Genomic DNA, 18,904 nt, shown 5'->3' with positions numbered 1-18,904 from the left:
ACACATGAACTCACAGACACACTGGTGCAGCATACACAGGACATGCACAGGTCTTGGCCTGATGAGTCCCAGGCCTGAGAGAGGAAGCGGTCTTAAGCCTACATCTTTAACACAGAATGCATGTCTAATTGATGTTTCAATATTTTATTGTGTTTATGTGTTAATAAAAATAACTCACGTACCTAAAGGAATGTCAGTATAATTAAGTAGTGTGAACTAACTACAATATATATTGTCATATTAATGCAAAAATACATTTTAAATTTTCTCTTATAACTTTAACACCAGAAATCAATAACTTGGGTAATTTGAGCAACTACTGTAAAAGAAAAAAAAAATGATGTTTTAAAGGGTACAGGCCATTGTAATAATAGCAATCTTCAACAGTGCTTGAATGCAAATGAGCTAGAGGTCAACTTTCTGTTTGTGTATCAATTGCTACCACAGTAGTATATCTTAATTATATGTAAGGAAAGGTAAGCCACTTAAACTAAAGAATACAGACTCACAGCAAATAGCACAGTGAAAACACCTCTACAAAACAGCTGTCAGCTTTTGTTTGTTTTTCTGCCTGGGCTTGTAGGAAAACAGCTCATTATAAAGTATAAATAACATCAGCCAAAATAGGTGAGAAAAAGAAAATGCTTAGCCTTCTTAAAGGGCATCGCTCCTATAATTAGGAGGCAGAAATTAGATGTATTTTATCAGTACAATGTACATTAAGGCATGCACATCAAAAAGTTTAAATGTGATTTTTATTTTCATTTAATAACTCAATATTTGCTTTTGCCATTAATTTTCTTTTAGTTTATTGAATATATTATATCCTAATATTTCACAAATAAATGTCAGTTTAGGCTCTGATTTCATCCTATTTACCCTCTACAAGATATTTATTTCTTTATGAACATTGAAATTTACAATGACTGATACCATTAGCCTATCAAAGCCATAAGACATATAATTATTTCCCCTCCTGACTGGTTATGAAATGTATGATGCTAGTTATTCGAAAAACATTTTGAATTTACAGAAAATAATGTCTAATATCTGTAATTCATTTTCTTTTGCCTTGTTTCTCTCAACTCCCTTTGAGAGGGTTGACAATAAAAAAACATATCTTTGTATTTTTAGTGAGTAGACGCACTTTTTATTGTTTGAAGCACTCTATCAACAAGCTGGTCTTGCTTACGTTATCATTTCATTGGTACTAATTTGTCACATTTTAGCTGTACTTAGACTTTAAGTAATCTTTAGTGAAAAGTGTCCAAAGAGATCAAAGATGTTGGGGACTTGGTAAATTATTATGAAATCATTATGTAATATTGGATATGACTATTTAAGTATAAATAATGTTCCACAAGATATTCCTTTTGATATTTGCATGTATGATACCTCTTTTAGAAAATATCTCATAATAAATTCCCCAAGTAGTATTTCCTTATGAAAAATATTCTACCTTTAAAAAAATCAGACCCATGAAAATTGTACTAAAGGTTCTAGGGGGCTAGGAAAATGCTCAGTGATTGAGAACACTGAATGCTCTTACAGAGCATCTGGGTTCAACTCACACATTGACCTACTACTATCCATAACTCAAGTTTCAGAGGACTCAATACCTTCTGACCACTGTAGTCACATGTAATGCTTATGCTTACATCTAGGAAAACTACCCATATACACAAAATATAGTAAACCAACCTAAAACAAAAAGGTTACTTAGTTTTAGAGCTGAATAGTGTAATTTCTTTGTAATGATAATTATAAATTAGCATCTATGATTATTTTTAGTTGTGTTCAAGAAAAGAGCTCTAGTTTACTGAACATTTAAATATCCAGGAACCATTTGAGCTTTTGTTTTGTAAACTTCACTGTTGAAAAGAGTGTGTGAGGTAAGAGGGCAGGAATAAAACTGACCATAACTTTTAAAAAAGAGATAAAATGTATGTATGGTTAATGAAAATACAAATCACAGGAAAACAAAATCTTTTTTTTTTATTTTATAATTTAATTTAATTTTACATATCAACCACGGATTCCCTTGTCCTTCCCCCGCTTCCCCCCAGCGCACCCCCCATTCCCATCTCCTCCAGGGCAAAGACTCCCCTGGGGATTGAGTTCAACCTGGTAGATTCAGTCCAGGGAGGTCCAGTGTCCTCCTCCCAGGCTGAGCAAAGTGTCCCTGTATAAGCCCCAGGTTCCGAACAGCCAACTCATACACTGAGTACAGGTCCCGGTCCCACTGCCTGGATGCCTCCCAAACAATTCAAGCTAATCAACTGTCTCACTTATCCAGAGGGCCTGATCCAGTTGGAGCAATAGCTCAGCCATTAAAGGCTAGGCTCACAACCAAAAATATAAGAGAAAACAAAATCTTACTGGTTTGCTAAAGGAACATTGCCAAAGAAATTATCTCTAATGATATTTTGCTATACTCATAGATCTGTGTCTTGCTCAGCCATGATCAAAGGAGCTTCCTCTTGAAGTAGGGAACAAGTATAGAGACCCACAACTGGACAATGCACAGAGAGTGAGAGACTTTGAAACACAAAGTCCTAAATAGGATGTCTTGATCAAATGCCCCTTTTCGAGGTTAAGGACTCTGAGAAAGAGAAGGTGGGTAGATTATAAGAACTAGTAGAAGGCTGGGCAGTGGTGGCACAGGCCTTTAATATCCCAGCACTTGGGAGGCAGAGGCAGGCGGATCTCTGTGAGTTTGAGGCCAGCCTGGGCTACCAAGTGAGTTCCAGGAAAGGCACAAAGCTACACAGAGAAACCCTGTCTCGAAAAACCAAAAAAAAAAAACAAAAAAAAAAACAAAAAAACAAAAAAAACCAAAACAAAACAGTGGAGATGGAAGACAGCAAGGAACCAAGACCTTCTATAATAACAGGACTGGTACACATGAACTCATAGGAACATGCAGAGAGCCTGCAGAGGTCTAAGCCGGATCAAGTCCTAGCGCTGAGAGGGGAAGAAGACACAAACACCATTCTTAATCCAGAAACTATCTCCAAATGGCAACTGCTTGCAAAAGAAAAATTTGGTTCTCCCGTAATCTCACTGGGAATATAAATCACATTCAAGGCCCATGCCCTACAGTAGATGGCCAACACAAAAGAAAGTCAATAGTGTTTTTGTAGATTTGTTTTTATCCCATGTTGCTTTGTTTGGCAATTTTTACCTAACTGGTCTTGTGCTTATATACTATGGTTTCTAGTTTTGTGTTTTTATTGGGTTGAGTATTTTGTGTTGGACTGCATATCTGTGTGTGTGTTGCTTCTTTGTTTTGTTTTGTTTTAATGCCTGTTTGTTTTATGGAGAGAGAGAGAGAGAGAGAGAGAGAGAGAGAGAGAGAGAGAGAGAGAGAGTAAGAAGGCATGGAGTTAGATTGGTGTGAGCTTGGGAGGATCTGGGAGGAGATGAGGGAATAGGAACCATGATCTAAATATATTGTATGAAAAAATACTTTCAATTAAATAAAGTAAGTAAAGTCAGCTAATAATTATCTGAAAATATTTTCAATGTACTTAGCTATCTGTAAATTAAAACAATATTGATAATACTAGCATTCTCCAGTCATAACAGTAGTCATCAAAAATCAAATAACATATATATATATACACATATACATATATATTATATGTAACAACAATTGAAGAAAAAGGGGTCATGAATTTAAAATAGCTAGATATATAGGATAGTTTGTAGGAAGAAAGGGAAGGAGAAAATTATGCAATTATATAATCTCAAAAAATAAAAATAAAAAAAGGAAAGCTATAACCAATGCTGGTTATATATAATGGTAAAGACAGAAGGAAAGGGAAACTACTACAGAATGTTGGTAGTAATGCAAATTAGTCCAGGTAATGTAGAAATCAGTTTAGATGTTTCTCAGAATAGATCTCCCATATGACCTAGTTCTATTATCTATTGGGACTATTGCACAAGGGATCTAACTCTGCTTAACACAGAGTTACTTGCACAACCATATTTTTTCAGTACTATGCAAAATAACCAAGTTATTGTATTTTTCTAGGCATCTATTAGCATACAGCTATATAAAAAATATGACATATATACACATAATAGAGTTTTATTCTGTCCTACAGAATGGTGAATTCATTTGAATAAAAAAAATGAATATTGCAATTGCTCATCATATTAAGTGACAAAAACTAGACCAAGAAAGCCAAATATCACATTTTCTCTCATGTGTGAATATATGTGACATGAAAGTAGATATCCAGGCAAAGGAAGCATGCTAGTAGCAACAGGAGTTAGTTGGACAAAAGAAAATGACAGTAGATTAATATAGCTGTACTACTTGATATTTTTTTGTGTGAACAAAAATATCTTTATGAAACCATCACTAGATGTAGTGAATGTATGTCAATTAAAAAAGTAGGAAGAATAAACACATATAATAAAAGAAACAAAATTTAAAGCAGAAACATGGGTTAAGTTTCCATGAAGGCAAGACAGAAGCTGAAAGGAAAGGTAGGTTAGATGCTATAATACTCCAGTATTTGGCAATGCCTTCATTAAATGAAAATCTGTACATTATTTCCTGTCATGTTTCAAAGGACCCAAGATGATAATGAATCATAAAGCTGACAGAATAAAAACACTTCTTGAAAGTAGGTAGAAGGTCAAGTAGATGTCTTACCATTTTATAAATATCATTGGACTTAATAGGAGAATGAGGATCAGTTAGTCACTCAGTACACCTGGATATATTAGAAAGAGCTTTTTGTGGTGATATATTGTGTACCTGAAAGTTTTACTGTGCTCGCCTGGCACCAAGGTCCCAGAGCCACTTATAAAATTCCTGTGCTGCCTGGTTCTGTAACCACTCAGACCCAAGTAAACACACAGAGGCTTATATTATTTTTAAACTATGGCCATGGCAGGCTTCTCACTAGCTAGCTCTTACATCTTAAATTAACCCATTTCTATAAATCTGTACTTTGCCATATGGTTTGTGGCTTTGTATACTTACTTTTACATCTTGTTTCTCCTGGTGGTGGCCAGCAGCGTCTCCTCTGCTCTGTCTTTCTCCTTTTTCTCTCTCTAGTTAGAATGTCCTGCCTAACCTTATTCTGCCTCACCATTGGCCAAACAGCTTTATTTATTAATCAATCACAGCAACACATATTCACAGCATACAGAATGATATTACCCATCAATATTGTATGCCCTAATAAAATTTGCCTGAAGATCAGGGAATAGAACAAGCCACCAAATTAAATATAGATGCCAGGCAGTGGTGGTACACACCTTTAATCCTAGCACTCAGGAGGCAGGGATCTCTCTGAGTTTAAAGCCACCATGGATTACATGAGATTGATTCAGTCTTGGAGAGAAACAGAGGCAGGCAGTGGTGGCACACACCTTTAATCCCAATACTCGGGTGTTACACACTTTTAATGCCGGCTCTAGGAAGGATGTAATATGGCTGGGCAGGGAAAGGTATGTTAGGCGTGAGGAGACAGGAACTAAGCTTTTCTGCTGAAGCCTTTTCATTAGAAGCCCTTTCAGCTGGGGCCTTTCAGCTGAGGACTCAGAAACTTTTCAAACAGAGGATTTGTGGAGTTGCTGAGGTGAGACCGTGGCAGTGGCTTGTTCCTTTGTCTCTCTGATCTTTCAGCATTTACCCTAATATCTGGCTCCAGTTTTTTTTTTTTTAATATAATACCAGTTAGAAATTCACGCAATAGTTTTTAATTTAATAGCACTGTGTAGATGATAAAAATATTGAAAATTACTTAATTTTAATATCAGACAGGAGAGAAATACAAAGTGGGATAAATAAAGCTATGGTAGAATCAGGTAGAATCATAACACAATACTGTAAGAACTGGCCCACACTCACACAGGGGAATTCCATTTAGAGTCATTTAAATGATATAGTTATTTAAATATCTGGGATCATAATTTTATGGTAAATAGAAGAAAACATAGTAAAATTAAGTTTGGAAACATTCTACAATTAAATACACACATATTATAAATTGTATTATGCTTAATATTACATGTCCCGTATTCTTATTTTCATCATGCTATTAAAGTTATAACGGTCATTATCAAATCATTTTATCACTAATATTGAATGGGAATTTACATTAGTTATATAAGTTGTTTCCCCTTTCCTTAGGAGTTATAACAAGGACATTTATATTTTCACAGAAATGGAGAGCATTTCAGAAAACTTCTTTTTCAGCAAGCATCTGAGAATATATACAGATACTGACTGTGAGATTTAGCCAAGAAAATCCCTGATTTGAGATATTTTTTATGCCACATATCATCTTAGTTATTCTAGCTATCTTATCACTCTGGATTCCAGAGAATTCTTCCTTTCTTCTTAACTCTGCAAACATTATTAGCATCTTCTTAAGCATCACTAGGTCTAGAAAAATCCCCTCACCTTCAACAGCCTAAAAGACAAAGTTGCATTTTCTGATGATAAACTTTTCTTTGCCATTCTCAGACTTAACTCTTTCAGGAATACGACTATTTTTAAAGCTCCTCTTGCTATGCTTGCTTTCTTGCTCATCTTAAAGCCTTTATTTAATATTTGCTTTTGCCCTTCAATGAGAAAAAAAAATGTAATTTTTTTAATTAAGGAGTAGACACTTGAGAAAGATTACTTTTTCAATCCTTAAGAATGCCACAACCCTATGACTTTACTTTTTAAATGTAAAATGTCCCTTGTGTTGCGTTATATGATAAATAAAGCCTGCCTGGAGATCAGAGGGCAGAGCTAGCAAGTAGTTCACCATAAAGGGCAGGCAGTGGTGGCACACACCTTTAATCCCAGCACTAGGGAGGTGGAGACAGGAATATAAGGTAGATGGAGACAGGATCTCTACCCTTTCACTCTGAGGATTCCTAGAAATAGTATCGCCCCTGCTTTGGTCTGAGATTTCTTAGAGGTAAGAAGTTTCTGGTGACTGGGGCTGCTCCTTTGCTTCTCTGATCTTTCAGCTTTTACCCTAATATCTGATTCTGGGTTTTTATTGATAAGACCAGTTAGGATCAAGCTTCATCCTTGTCTCAGTTAGAAGAGAAGTATACATCAAACATACTTGTTTTATTATCATAAAATTTCTATTGCTGATTGAATTGTCATATAAAGTTACTTGCTTATAGTTGATTTACATACTAGGCATATGCAAGTCAGCTCTATTTCTTATCTCAGTGAATGAATTCCTTCCTAGCAATTCCTAGTTTAATTCATCGAGAGACTGTTTCTCCTCCCATGGAAATACTGAAGCTTATCACTTCATAAAACTCCCCCCCCACCTCTCTTTCTCTTTCTCTCCGTGTGTGTGTATGTGTGTGTGCGTGTGTGTGCGTGTGTGTGTGTGTGTGTGTGTGTGTGTGTGTGTGTGTGTGCTAACATCTTTTCCTCTTTCCCTTTCTTTCTCCAGTGGTCTCTAATTCATTCTTCTTTACTCCATGATGCACATGGGTAATTTACTATTGCTAAAATCACCAGATTATATTGTCTCATTGGATTCCTTTTGCTAGTAGAGGGTCAACGTAGAGCTTAGCATGTTCTCTTGACTCTGCTTTTATAATGATTAAAATTTCTCTGGGGAATGGGAAGGAGAAGGCTCAGTAGACGAAACATATGACTAAGAAATGTGAAAACTTGAAAACTTGGATATGTAAAGTGTGAAGCCTTTGAATGCCTGGAATCTACATAAAAGTCAGGTGTGCATGATGGCTAGCTGTAACTCCAGCATTCTGGAAGCAGAGACAGGGGAGCCTGAGATAAATTCTAGTCTACCCAGATTCTGTGAGCTCCAGTTTCACCAAGAAGAGAAACACTCCCTCAATAAATAAAATGGGTTATAGAGGAAGACAAATGTCAATCTCAGCCTCCACATTCATATGTACACATGTGCACAATATCTACACATATGTGCCCATACACATGTATATGCATACACGCATACACACACACACACACACACACACTCTACAAATATACTTATGCAGGCAAATAAATACTTTTCTAGATGTATATAATGCCTTTCCACACCTGCATAACAAATTGTTATCTAAAACTTTCTCTTTGCTTTTAAATGCATATTTGCACATGGAACCTACTAGTTATCCTCATGATAGATTTAAATATGCCATAATCAGGTATTTCTTTCCACCTTATTTTCTACAGATGTACTGGTTGATGAATTGCAAAGTGCTGCCTAGCCACTCCTAACATTATCCTAGAATTTCTCTCTTCCCGTTTATAAAATAACAACTTTTACTAACAATTGTGAAGTCTGGAATAAGTGATAAACAATACTCTTCTCCATGTCATCAGATGAAATTAGTCACCGAGCCTGTAAATTTTTCTTTCATCACAAATTTCATACTTACCAGAAGAAGTCCTGTGTTGTTAACAACTTTTAGCCCCATACAAGATTCTGTCTTGAAACATGACACAAATCCCCTCAAGTTGATGAGCTGTTTAAATGCCTTTTACATTTCTTCCTTTATAACTTTGCATAGGAACTGCATCTTTAGCACAGCAACTATGGTGTTCCTTGCTTTGATCTTGACAAGATAAATCCCCAGCTGTTTCCTCTCCAAATATCCCCAAGTAGAAAGACCATACATGACCTGGAAGCAAAGGCTATCTCTTTTCCAAATGTCACTAAAATGGAGATTGTCCCTCCTTCTGCAATTTTTTTTATATAGTCAGTTTCTTACTATAAGTGGGATCCACTCTTTAAAATTCACAATATACCCTGATTTCTATCTCATCAACATTATTTTTAACTGTATTAATCTCCCCAGAGACAATTGTTTGCTAGGTAGGACACGTGTTTTCTCATGGTTTTTCTTCAGATGCACCAGGTTTTCAAATGCCAATCATTAATTAGTTGTTACAATTTTTATACAATGGAAATGTTGGAAAATGTAGATAAGCCTTATACTCTAAGAATGTTGTTAGACCTCTGCAAACTTTTAATAATAGCTAGGTAACAAGTACCATATCTAATAAAGAGTTGAACTAATGAAGGAAGTATTTATTCATAGGTAAATCATAACGGGGGACCCACCAGTTCCTTTATCACCCTCTTCCTTTCTTATGAAAACAGTGCCCTCTATTGCATGCACAATGCTGTGATCTTTCCCTAAGTAGCTCCAATCTCTCATTTTTTTTTCCTTAAATCATCATGGATTTGAGCTCACTGTTTTCTCAATTTAGCCCTAAGAAAATTGTGGCGAGATACGCATTCTCTAATTAACCTAAAAGTGAACTATATTTCATTGCTTGTAGGATGGTATGGGGAATCTGAGAGTCACCAAGAAGGGAATCCGACTTGAAGGTATATCTGAGTTTCTACTTCCATTGTATGTGAAAGAAATTCATTCCCGAAAGGTATGTGATATGGCTTTGGCTTACTCTAAGATAATTTCGAGTTTGTGTTTTCACTCGACATAGGAGCATCCAATCTCCTTATCCCCTTCCTTTTCATTTAATTTCTTTAAGCTTAAGACTTATTTGAAGAAACAAAAAGAATCAATTGAAGAACAATGGAAAGAGTTAGCTTTGAATTAGCAAATCAGGAAGCATTTGAACTGAGATGCTGCTGCTTTTAGTCTTTGAATTTTGTTCTTCTATCACTCAAAATTAAATGCGGTGGTAGCAAGGAGTTTGTAAGCTTTAAAGGATTTTCTCAGGAAGCACATATGGATTAATTATTTCGATTTAATGTATCAAACACTTGCCCCTTAAACGCAAATGCATTTCCAAAACACAACAATGTTTGAAAGGAGGAATTAATTCATTATTTTAACTACTGCCAGAATATTTGTCCTTTGGATGTATGGGTGTATGCTGGGCATATTTGCTACTTAACAGCATGCTAAAAGAAAAAAGAGTTAGCTTAGTAATTGCTCAATTTGACTTGAGTTTTACTTAGAATGTATCTACTAGTCTATGACATCAGTATATCTCCAATCTATCAGGATGTTTTCTGATATGTATTCATGGAAATAAATTTATTAAGACAGAATGAAAAGATTCTTATTTAAAAGTTTCAGAAACAGATTTGTCTCATGTAAAACTTATTTTAGATTAAAATAATACTTCAGTGTTACCAAGATAATATATTAGGAGATTTCTACAGTAAAATTTAGATAATTTCCATTAAGGCTTTTTCCCATTAATATAAAAGTACAACGAAAAAGATTTATTTCTAAAGTTTTAATAAGGATAGATGTATCAAAATTTTTTATAATATATAAACGATACAGAATATTGAATAGACTTTATTGAGAATGCTTTCAGTAGCACAAATTTAGTTTAATATTACTTCACAGATATCAATCAGATATAAAACAATAGGCACATGTGTTGATACCTGACCTTGAATGATTAAACTTTAAAAATAGCTATTTAATATTTGAGATAAGTTTTATGTATGAAAACTGGGCCAAAGCGGTTATATACATCAGTGTATTCTACTATTCCTTCATTTCCCAAATACCTCCTGTGCTGTCCACTATTAAGTAGTTTAGCAAAATTAAAGAAATTAAAATTTATATATAGAAATTAGAAAAATACTTAACCTAGATAAAAGGTGATAGTGGTCACATAATCATTACATATATATATATATATATATATATATATATATATATATATATATATATATATATAATAAATACATCTTACTGGAGAGTCCATAGGCAACAATGGTGATTTACCTCTAATGTCTTTTGAGAGTATAAGAAAAGTTGTTCTCTGAGAACATGGGTGAGAATTGATTCCATCTCTGTCCTAAATAACAGAGTATACATACTTTATAGCTTAAACGTGTGAGGCAGGGGCAGCTTTACTTTCTGCCTAGAATAACTGATCTCAGCTTCACAAACATTTCCAAAGTCAGCTGAATGGATGAAGAGCCACAGCCCTTGTTCACATCCCCATTTTTTGCTACTGGCCATCTCTGTGTCGCTAGATTTTGCCTGTTGGTAATTAAGAAGGGGTATGCAGCATGGGAGGTGGTGACTACAGTGTCCAGAAGAGGCATCTGCACTGATAACAGAATACAAAGGAGATCCATTCCTTGGAAGATTTCTCTATATGTATGCAACAAAAAAATTAAGGAAAATATCTATGTTATAATTGATATTCATATGACAAATTGCTTGCCTTGAGTACATATAATCATTTTTCTTGTTGTAAAGATTATTTATCGCATTGTTAGATGAAGCCAGGCACATAGTTTTCCTCAGCTTTAATTTCCAACTTAATGAAGGTAGGAATGTATACAAATGCTTATCTCTCAGATTCAGAAGATACACACAAGTCACTAGTAATACTAGAAATGGAGTTTTAATTAAAAATTTTTGAGATATATGCTTGTAGGTACCTTCCCAAGTGTTTTCTTAAATTTTGTTACAATTATTTGTTATTTGTTTAGTGTGTGTGTGTGTGTGTGTGTGTGTGTGTGTGTGTGTGTGTATGTGTGTGTGTGTGTGTGCGTGTACGCGCACGCATGCGTGTGCACACGCATCACTGAATTTTTGTGGCTCTGAAGTCTGAGGACACATTTTGGGAGTCAGTTTTCTCCTTCAACCATGGGGAGCCCAGGGACTAGAACTCAAGTAATCCAGTACAATAGCAAATACCCCACCCTCAAAATCTTCTTGCCAGACCAATATTCTCATATATTTTTCATGTTTTCAAATCAAATTGCCATATCTATTAAAATATATTAAGTCAATTAAAATAAGAAATCTATTAAAATAAAAACCCACCCTAAAAGATTTATAATAAGCTGGAAAATGTTACATCATATTACTGTTATTTTTGTGTATGTTTCCTCTCTTAATTTCAGCCTGCTGCCTCTTTATCTCTAGCCAACGGATAGTATTTAAAACCTCTTTCTGGTAGCAGGATGTGGTTGCTCAAGACTATAATCCTGGCATTTAGCAAGCTAATGAAAGATTATGGCCATGTGTTTGAGGCTAAGTGAGGCTCCATAATGAGTCTCAGGCTACTGTGGGTTTTATAAATCCTATACATGAAAAAGTTAAATCCTATACATTAAAACAAGATTCTTTCTGGACAGGAAGTACAGCTATCTACAAACACACAAAATTACATAACCTGATAACACATGGGTTTGATTTAATTTCCTAGGAAACTATTCTCATCCTCACCACTCTCCAGCTGCTCACACACACACACACACACACACACACACACACACACACACACACACACACACTACAGATATTTTTAAATATCTTCTATTATCCAAACAATTTTCTCTTACTCAGTTTTTAATCAAACGTTTCTCAGCAGCCCACAAAAACTGTATTTAGACATGTGTAGTATATATTCTACATCGAACATACTCAGGATTCAATGCCTTTTACAAATTTTTAAATTTGAAAAATATTAAGCAATATTTTCCCAGCTTAATCACTTCCTGTCAGTTTGTAAAGTTAAATATCCAGTTTTCTCCAGATAGGAAAAACACAAAAGTTGTATAATTTGAATTACTTATGGTAAATGATACCTGATAATATTCCATATATATCTCCAAGGCACATGGTGTCACATTAGGACAAAATATTTCAATTTCAGGAAATTAAGACAATTACATTTTAATGTCCTTGGTGTGCAGGATGCTAATGAGCTTAAGTAATACATATTTTTACTAATCTGTTCAGTAAAGTTGGTATTGTGTAGTTTTATTGATCCCTTAACCATCTGAGACTAACTGAACCACAATGTTATATTGTTTGCTTTTTTCCCTGTCAATGATCTTTACTTAAGTTGTTCCCTCATCTGACAGGAATGGTGTATAACCGGCTAGGAGCTATTCCCCAGCAGCTGCCCTCAGATATTTCCAACTCCAGTAGGTGGACAGAAAGGCAATGAAGTCTTGAGTCTTTAGACTTCTGAGTGAGCAAAGTATGAAGAGCTCTGCTCTTCCTATGCCCATGCACTTGGGTCCAATGTTGGGTTTCTAACTCAGTGTCTGGTTACCATTAGTTTTGGGCTTTGTGTGTTTGAGTTTTCCTGGATTTCATCCACAAAGGCACAGGCAAGTGACTTTTATGTCTATGTGGTAGCATAGTAAGTTCCTTCTCTGTCTCTTTCATGTATCACAACATATCTCAATTATTCAGATTACTTTTCTCCTATACATATCAATTTATACAAATAAACACTGTAGGAATTCCAAAAATAATTTATCATCACCATCATTATTATTTTGCAACTGGATGTTTAATATGGGAGACATCTGTGATTTTTGTAGTATTGTCTGTTTAATCCAAATTTCAAATAATATACATCATTCAAAAATCTTTACACTGGAAAACAACAAAATGAACAGCAGCATCATGGTCATATAACATTTCTGCAAAAACAAAATGATAAAGAAAACATATATGTAAAGTGAAACATGCACATGTTGCTAGAGTTTTCTTGCCTGGCCCACAGTCAGGACAAATCTCTCTCACCTGCCAGTCCCACAGCCGTCAGACCCAACCAAGTAAACACAGAGACTTATATTGGTTACAAACTGTATGGCCGTGGCAGGCTTCTTGCTAACTGTTTTTACAGCTTAAATTAATCCATTTCCATTAATCTATACCTTGCCACATGGCTCATGGCTTACCGGCATCTTTACATGCTGTTTCTCATCATGGCCGCTGGCAGTGTCTCTCTCACTCAGCCTTCCACTTCCCAGCTCTATTCTCCTCCTTGTCCCGCCTATACTTCCTGCCTGGCCACGGACCAATCAGTGATTTATTTATTGACCAATCAGCAACACATTTGACATACAAACCATCCCCCGCCTATACTTCCTGCCTGGCCACGGACCAATCAGTGATTTATTTATTGACCAATCACCAACACATTTGACATACAGACCATCCCACAGCACTTCCCCTTTTCTTTTCTTAAAAAGGAAGGTTTTAACCTTTACATATCTCCAAAGTCAGCTTGGTATATTTGGGAATTTGGGCGTAACTTCTCTTACTACTTCCTGCTGGAGGGGGGCGCTGTATCTTCTGGGGAAACAAAGAAAATTTTAGGATCATGGAGTAGTCCGTGAGGCTGTATCATCTGAGCCAGTTGCCTTGAAACGGTTCTGGATGTTGGATCATCTGGGCCATGGTGTCATCGGAGACCATTCAGGTGGTCTTGGCTGGTCAAACCTGATGTGTCTTAATCTGGAACAAATCCATAGCCTCTGGCTTTCTGTGGAAACAAAAGCAGAGTCTCCTTTCCAAAGTAACATATCCTTATATCCAAATTTTGAAGTCAAGGTACCTTTAAAATATGCATATTGGTTTAACTCAGCTTCCTTTACAATCAAATATCTCTCTGTTGTTAAGAATCCCAAAGACAACACAATCCAGATTCTCTGTGTGATATCCATCTTTACGGGGCTTATTTTTTCTATTAATTTTACTGTCTCTTTAAAGACTTTATTTCTTAAAACTATGTATTTGTTTCTGTAACTGTATATATTGCCTTTTTAATCTCTTTCAAGCCTAAGTATATTTTACACACATTTTAAACTATTACATCTGAATCTGTCTTATTGTGAATCTATTGCCTTAAACTGCAGCAGCTGTGGCTGCTGGCTCCGCCCACCTCAGCTTCTCAACATGGCGGCGGTAGGCTTACCGCCAGCTCTGGGAGCCATCGTGGGTCTATGCTTTTATCCAAGCAGCATGTAGCCCAGAAACCTCTTTTTTTTGTTTTGTACTAGCAAAGGCTAAATCCACCAAGCAGCTTAATGTGCCACTTGCAGAGGCCTCATTCCCACCATACCGCAGGTCGAGCACGCACACTAGGAACCCACCAGTAGCTCAAACCAGCAGCTGCCGCTCATTTGAGAGAGACAATTAGGAACTGTTTTTAGCTCCGTTTTAGAATCTTTTCTCAGTTTTTAGGTGGAAACTTTTGCCCCACGTTGGGCGCCATTTGTTGCTAGAGTTTTCTTGCCTGGCCCACAGTCAGGACAAATCTCTCTCACCTGCCAGTCCCACAGCCGTCAGACCCAACCAAGTAAACACAGAGACTTATATTGGTTACAAACTGTATGGCCGTGGCAGGCTTCTTGCTAACTGTTTTTACAGCTTAAATTAATCCATTTCCATTAATCTATACCTTGCCACATGGCTCATGGCTTACCGGCATCTTTACATGCTGTTTCTCATCATGGACACTGGCAGTGTCTCTCTCACTCAGCCTTCCACTTCCCAGCTCTATTCTCCTCCTTGTCCCGCCTATACTTCCTGCCTGGCCACAGACCAATCAGTGATTTATTTATTGACCAATCAGCAACACATTTGACATACAGACCATCCCACAGCATGCACATGCTCTTTTAAATTAATACGGCATTTAACAGAAAAATGCAAAGTCAACTGAATAATTGCTACATTAGCATACTAACATTTTACACCTGTCTTTATGGTTAAGAATTAATGAGTATGAATATGAATAAGAAGCTGGGTGTATTAGCCTCATGAGTAACATCACACAGCATTTGGTACCATCATTTGGGATGATTGCCTCCTCTCAAATCTGTCCTCCTCCTTCCCCGCTTTCTCTTCTTTTGCAACAATATCATTTTAATTTTTGTCATTGTCAGTAATATTTCCATTCTGCTTTGCTGCTGTACTCCCCAAACACTCTGGTCTTGATTCTGCCTGTATGTGGAAGCATAGTCACTACTAACGTTTTAGTTACTGGACAGCCCAGTAGGCAGTTAGCATTCTGATGATCACCTGCTTTAACTTACTGTTAATTAATTTGCTTGTTTGTTAATTACTGAAATATCTAGTTTCTCTGAATGATGCATTTGTTTTTTTCTGGGAATGTTAGTGATGACACTTTCCTTTTCTTCAGATTTGTAAATATTTGTCTAGTTAATCTTAACATTGACTATTGGCATAAGCTGTTGAAAAACAAACTAATATTTTTCTCCTGTTGATGTAATGTAATGTCTGGGGATCTGGGAAGTATTTGAATTCATTTTTTTCCATTTCAGGAAAAATTTTACTCTTGTGTCACCTGATAGATCAAGTGTTGCTTGCTGGTTGGTGACTGGTCAGTGTGAAAGGAGGTATCACTATTTTTCCCAGCAATCTTCTGGCCTCATCCTTCTGGTAGCTGAGAGTCCTTGTATTTAGGTCTTTGCTTGGCTACTAACTTTCAGTTGCACTTGCTGAGTTCGTTAGTTCAGAGGTAGCAATCATCCTTACATCGCCATCTCTCTGAATATTTAAATTCTCTGTGGTTTTCTTCAAACCATAAGTAGTAGTCATCTGGATTTCCTCTTATGTGGAATTACTTTCTCCATGCAAATTTTGCCCTTGCTCTCAGTAATTCATATATTTTGTGTGCAGTAATGTTTTAATTACCAGGGATTTCTAGCACATCTTTTTGACATTATAATTTACTTGAATCCCTCTGTTGAATCCCTGTGGTAATATCAATTATATGAAAGTTAGGTAAATTTTATATTGCTTATAAATGTTAAAACAAATATTTAGCACTTACTGTTTGAGTATTTCAATGGGCTAAATTTTGAAATAAAACAAGTACTGCATATCTGTTTGGAAACTGGGCTACAGGGACTGAGCAGGAAGTCCAAGGCAAACTGAGGGTCTGAGGAGTCCCTGAATCCCTTGTAGAAGGGCATGAATGAAGTTAATCTATGGGTTCCACTGGTTGTCCATCTCTCCAGATTTCAGCCTGTGCCACAGCCAAAGATCCAGTAGGTAGACTATCTCAAGTTCCTTTGCTCACTACTTTGTTTTCTCCATGCAAGTTTTAATTTGTGTTAGACCTTTGGTGAACACACAAACTACTGAAATTATTAAAAATGTAGGTGGCTTAATGTGTTAAGTAGTGAGGGAGAGAGAGATTTTGGAGCTTTTCTGAAATTTAGTGTACAGTATTAAGTGAGACTCTTCTTCCTTATCTGTCTTTTACCCTTCACCTTCCCAATACTTCTCTCCCTTCCTTTATCCTTCCCTCTGTCAAATTCCCTCTCTTCATGAACAGTCAATAGGTCATAATACCATAATCTGAACAGTCCATTTCCATCATTGATCTTCTACACTTCTACACTTCTACACTACCAATGTCTTTATTTCTATTCTCTCTATTCTGTTCTGTTGATATATTCATAAAGACCCACAATTTAGCTTTAAGGGGTGTTCTCACAACTCCTAGAGTTGTTTGTTGTTATCAGTGGCTGGGAAATATTTTGCCAATTATGCATTCTTTTTTCTTCTGGATGGATTTAATCATCAGCCATCAAATTTCATAAATTCCTGCTGGGAACATAATGATAGGTACACTGGATTTCATGTAAATTTCGTCTTTATATTGTGGTATCTTCCCAGCTGGGAGTATGGCTTCTTTCAGTATTTCCTGGAATCCCTGTGCATTTCTCAGAAACACTTCTTACCATCTTCTTTGCAGCATTACAAATCCCTTTGTAATCACCTTAATATTCCTACTAGCTGTGTGAATGAGTTTAATCACTTAATGATTCCCACTAGCTAGCGAATGAGTTTCTACTCCCTTTTCTTATTGGACTTTCTGCTTGTATAGAAGAGATTATAGTTTCTTATTTTTTGAATGTAACTCGGGTATTTTTTGACTTTTAAAAAGAATTATTTTAATTGAAATAGAATTATATCACATCCCTCTTCCTTTCCTCCCTCTAGACCTTTCCAGATATCCATCCTTCTTCAAACACCTCCCATGACCCCACTGTCAAGTTGATATCATCTCTTTTATTTTTGTTACTCACATGCACACTCAAATATATATATATAGATATATCATATATAATATTTTATATATGATATATCTATATATCTATATATCTATATATATCCTGCTGAGTCTATTTTGGTTGTCTGTGTGTATATGGTTTCAGGACTGACCACTCTGCGTTGGATACCCTACAAGGGTGCTTACTTCTAGTGAGCTTTTGTTTATATGGTAGATTAAATAATCTTGTATCTTACTGAGTGAATAATTTTTGATTATGATAACTGACTGTGAGCATCCTTTAGAGCTCTGGACCCTAATTTCTGTGTTCAAACCCTGAGTTTGTGATTCAGCCTTGTGCCTTGTAATCATTACTATTTCATCATGCAAATCAAAATTCAAAACAGCCCATAATATTTTAATACTACAGTATTGGGGTTAATGAAAATTGAAGTAAAAGTTTAAAAACTAAATTTGACATTATGCTCATTCCAATAATTTTCAATCTCAATTTATAGAAAGACAAAGACATACTGGATGTACTCTGCATTTTGGAGTATTTACTGCATACTTTGCCATAAGCACAATTAGCAAAAAGTCAGATCTGATAGTACAGCTTGATCAAGTGGAAAATTAGATTTATGATAAAAGAGATATTTTAATATAACAGCAATTGCTTTGGTTTGTACAATAGGAAAGAATTGATCTGAATGTGAGAACGAGACAGAGGGAAATTAAGAGCTTATTTTGTTGCTGTTTTGTCTATCAGATATATAAATGGTTTAATGAATCTAGATTTCATGTTAGAGATGAGCACTATAAATAAATGTATTTTAAATGTGTATGTTGATATGCATATATGTATAGACGAAATTCTAAACGGTCTTATTAAATAAGAAACACAGAGCCAAATGCAGAGTTAAAAGCCCAAGAGATCAGAGCATTAGCGAATAGCCTTTAGCTTACCACTCACTGCCGTCCTTCCCCTAAGAGAGAGACCTTCTCTTGTGTGACCTGTCTTCTTATTGCCTTTCTGTTCTACCTTCTCATTGGCTCTAAACTCAGCCACATGATTTTCTCATCACTGCCTGCCTATACAGACCTCCA

The 18,904-nt window shown here is 35.9% G+C and overlaps 1 protein-coding gene across 5 annotated transcripts in view; it reads left to right on the top strand.

Annotated features, from left to right (window-relative positions):
- Window positions 1-18,904, top strand: part of Sgcz (sarcoglycan zeta) — a 1,001,745-nt gene that overhangs the window by 812,582 nt on the left and 170,259 nt on the right. For 3 of the 5 annotated variants that reach the window (XM_052752058.1, XM_052752057.1, XM_052752059.1), the window contains one exon: window positions 9,302-9,403. The exons of the other annotated variants lie outside the window; for them this stretch is intronic. In XM_052752058.1, coding sequence (XP_052608018.1) covers window positions 9,302-9,403 — 102 coding nt within the window. The remainder of the gene's footprint in view (window positions 1-9,301; window positions 9,404-18,904) is intronic. 5 annotated transcript variants of the gene reach the window in all.

The sequence above is a fragment of the Peromyscus californicus genome, unplaced genomic scaffold, assembly GCF_007827085.1.
Source record: "Peromyscus californicus insignis strain IS unplaced genomic scaffold, ASM782708v3 Scaffold_23__1_contigs__length_62951481, whole genome shotgun sequence".
Classification (NCBI taxonomy): Eukaryota; Metazoa; Chordata; class Mammalia; order Rodentia; family Cricetidae; genus Peromyscus; species Peromyscus californicus.
Note: the sequence above shows the minus strand (reverse complement) of the source record. Positions and strands in the feature narration are given on the sequence as shown.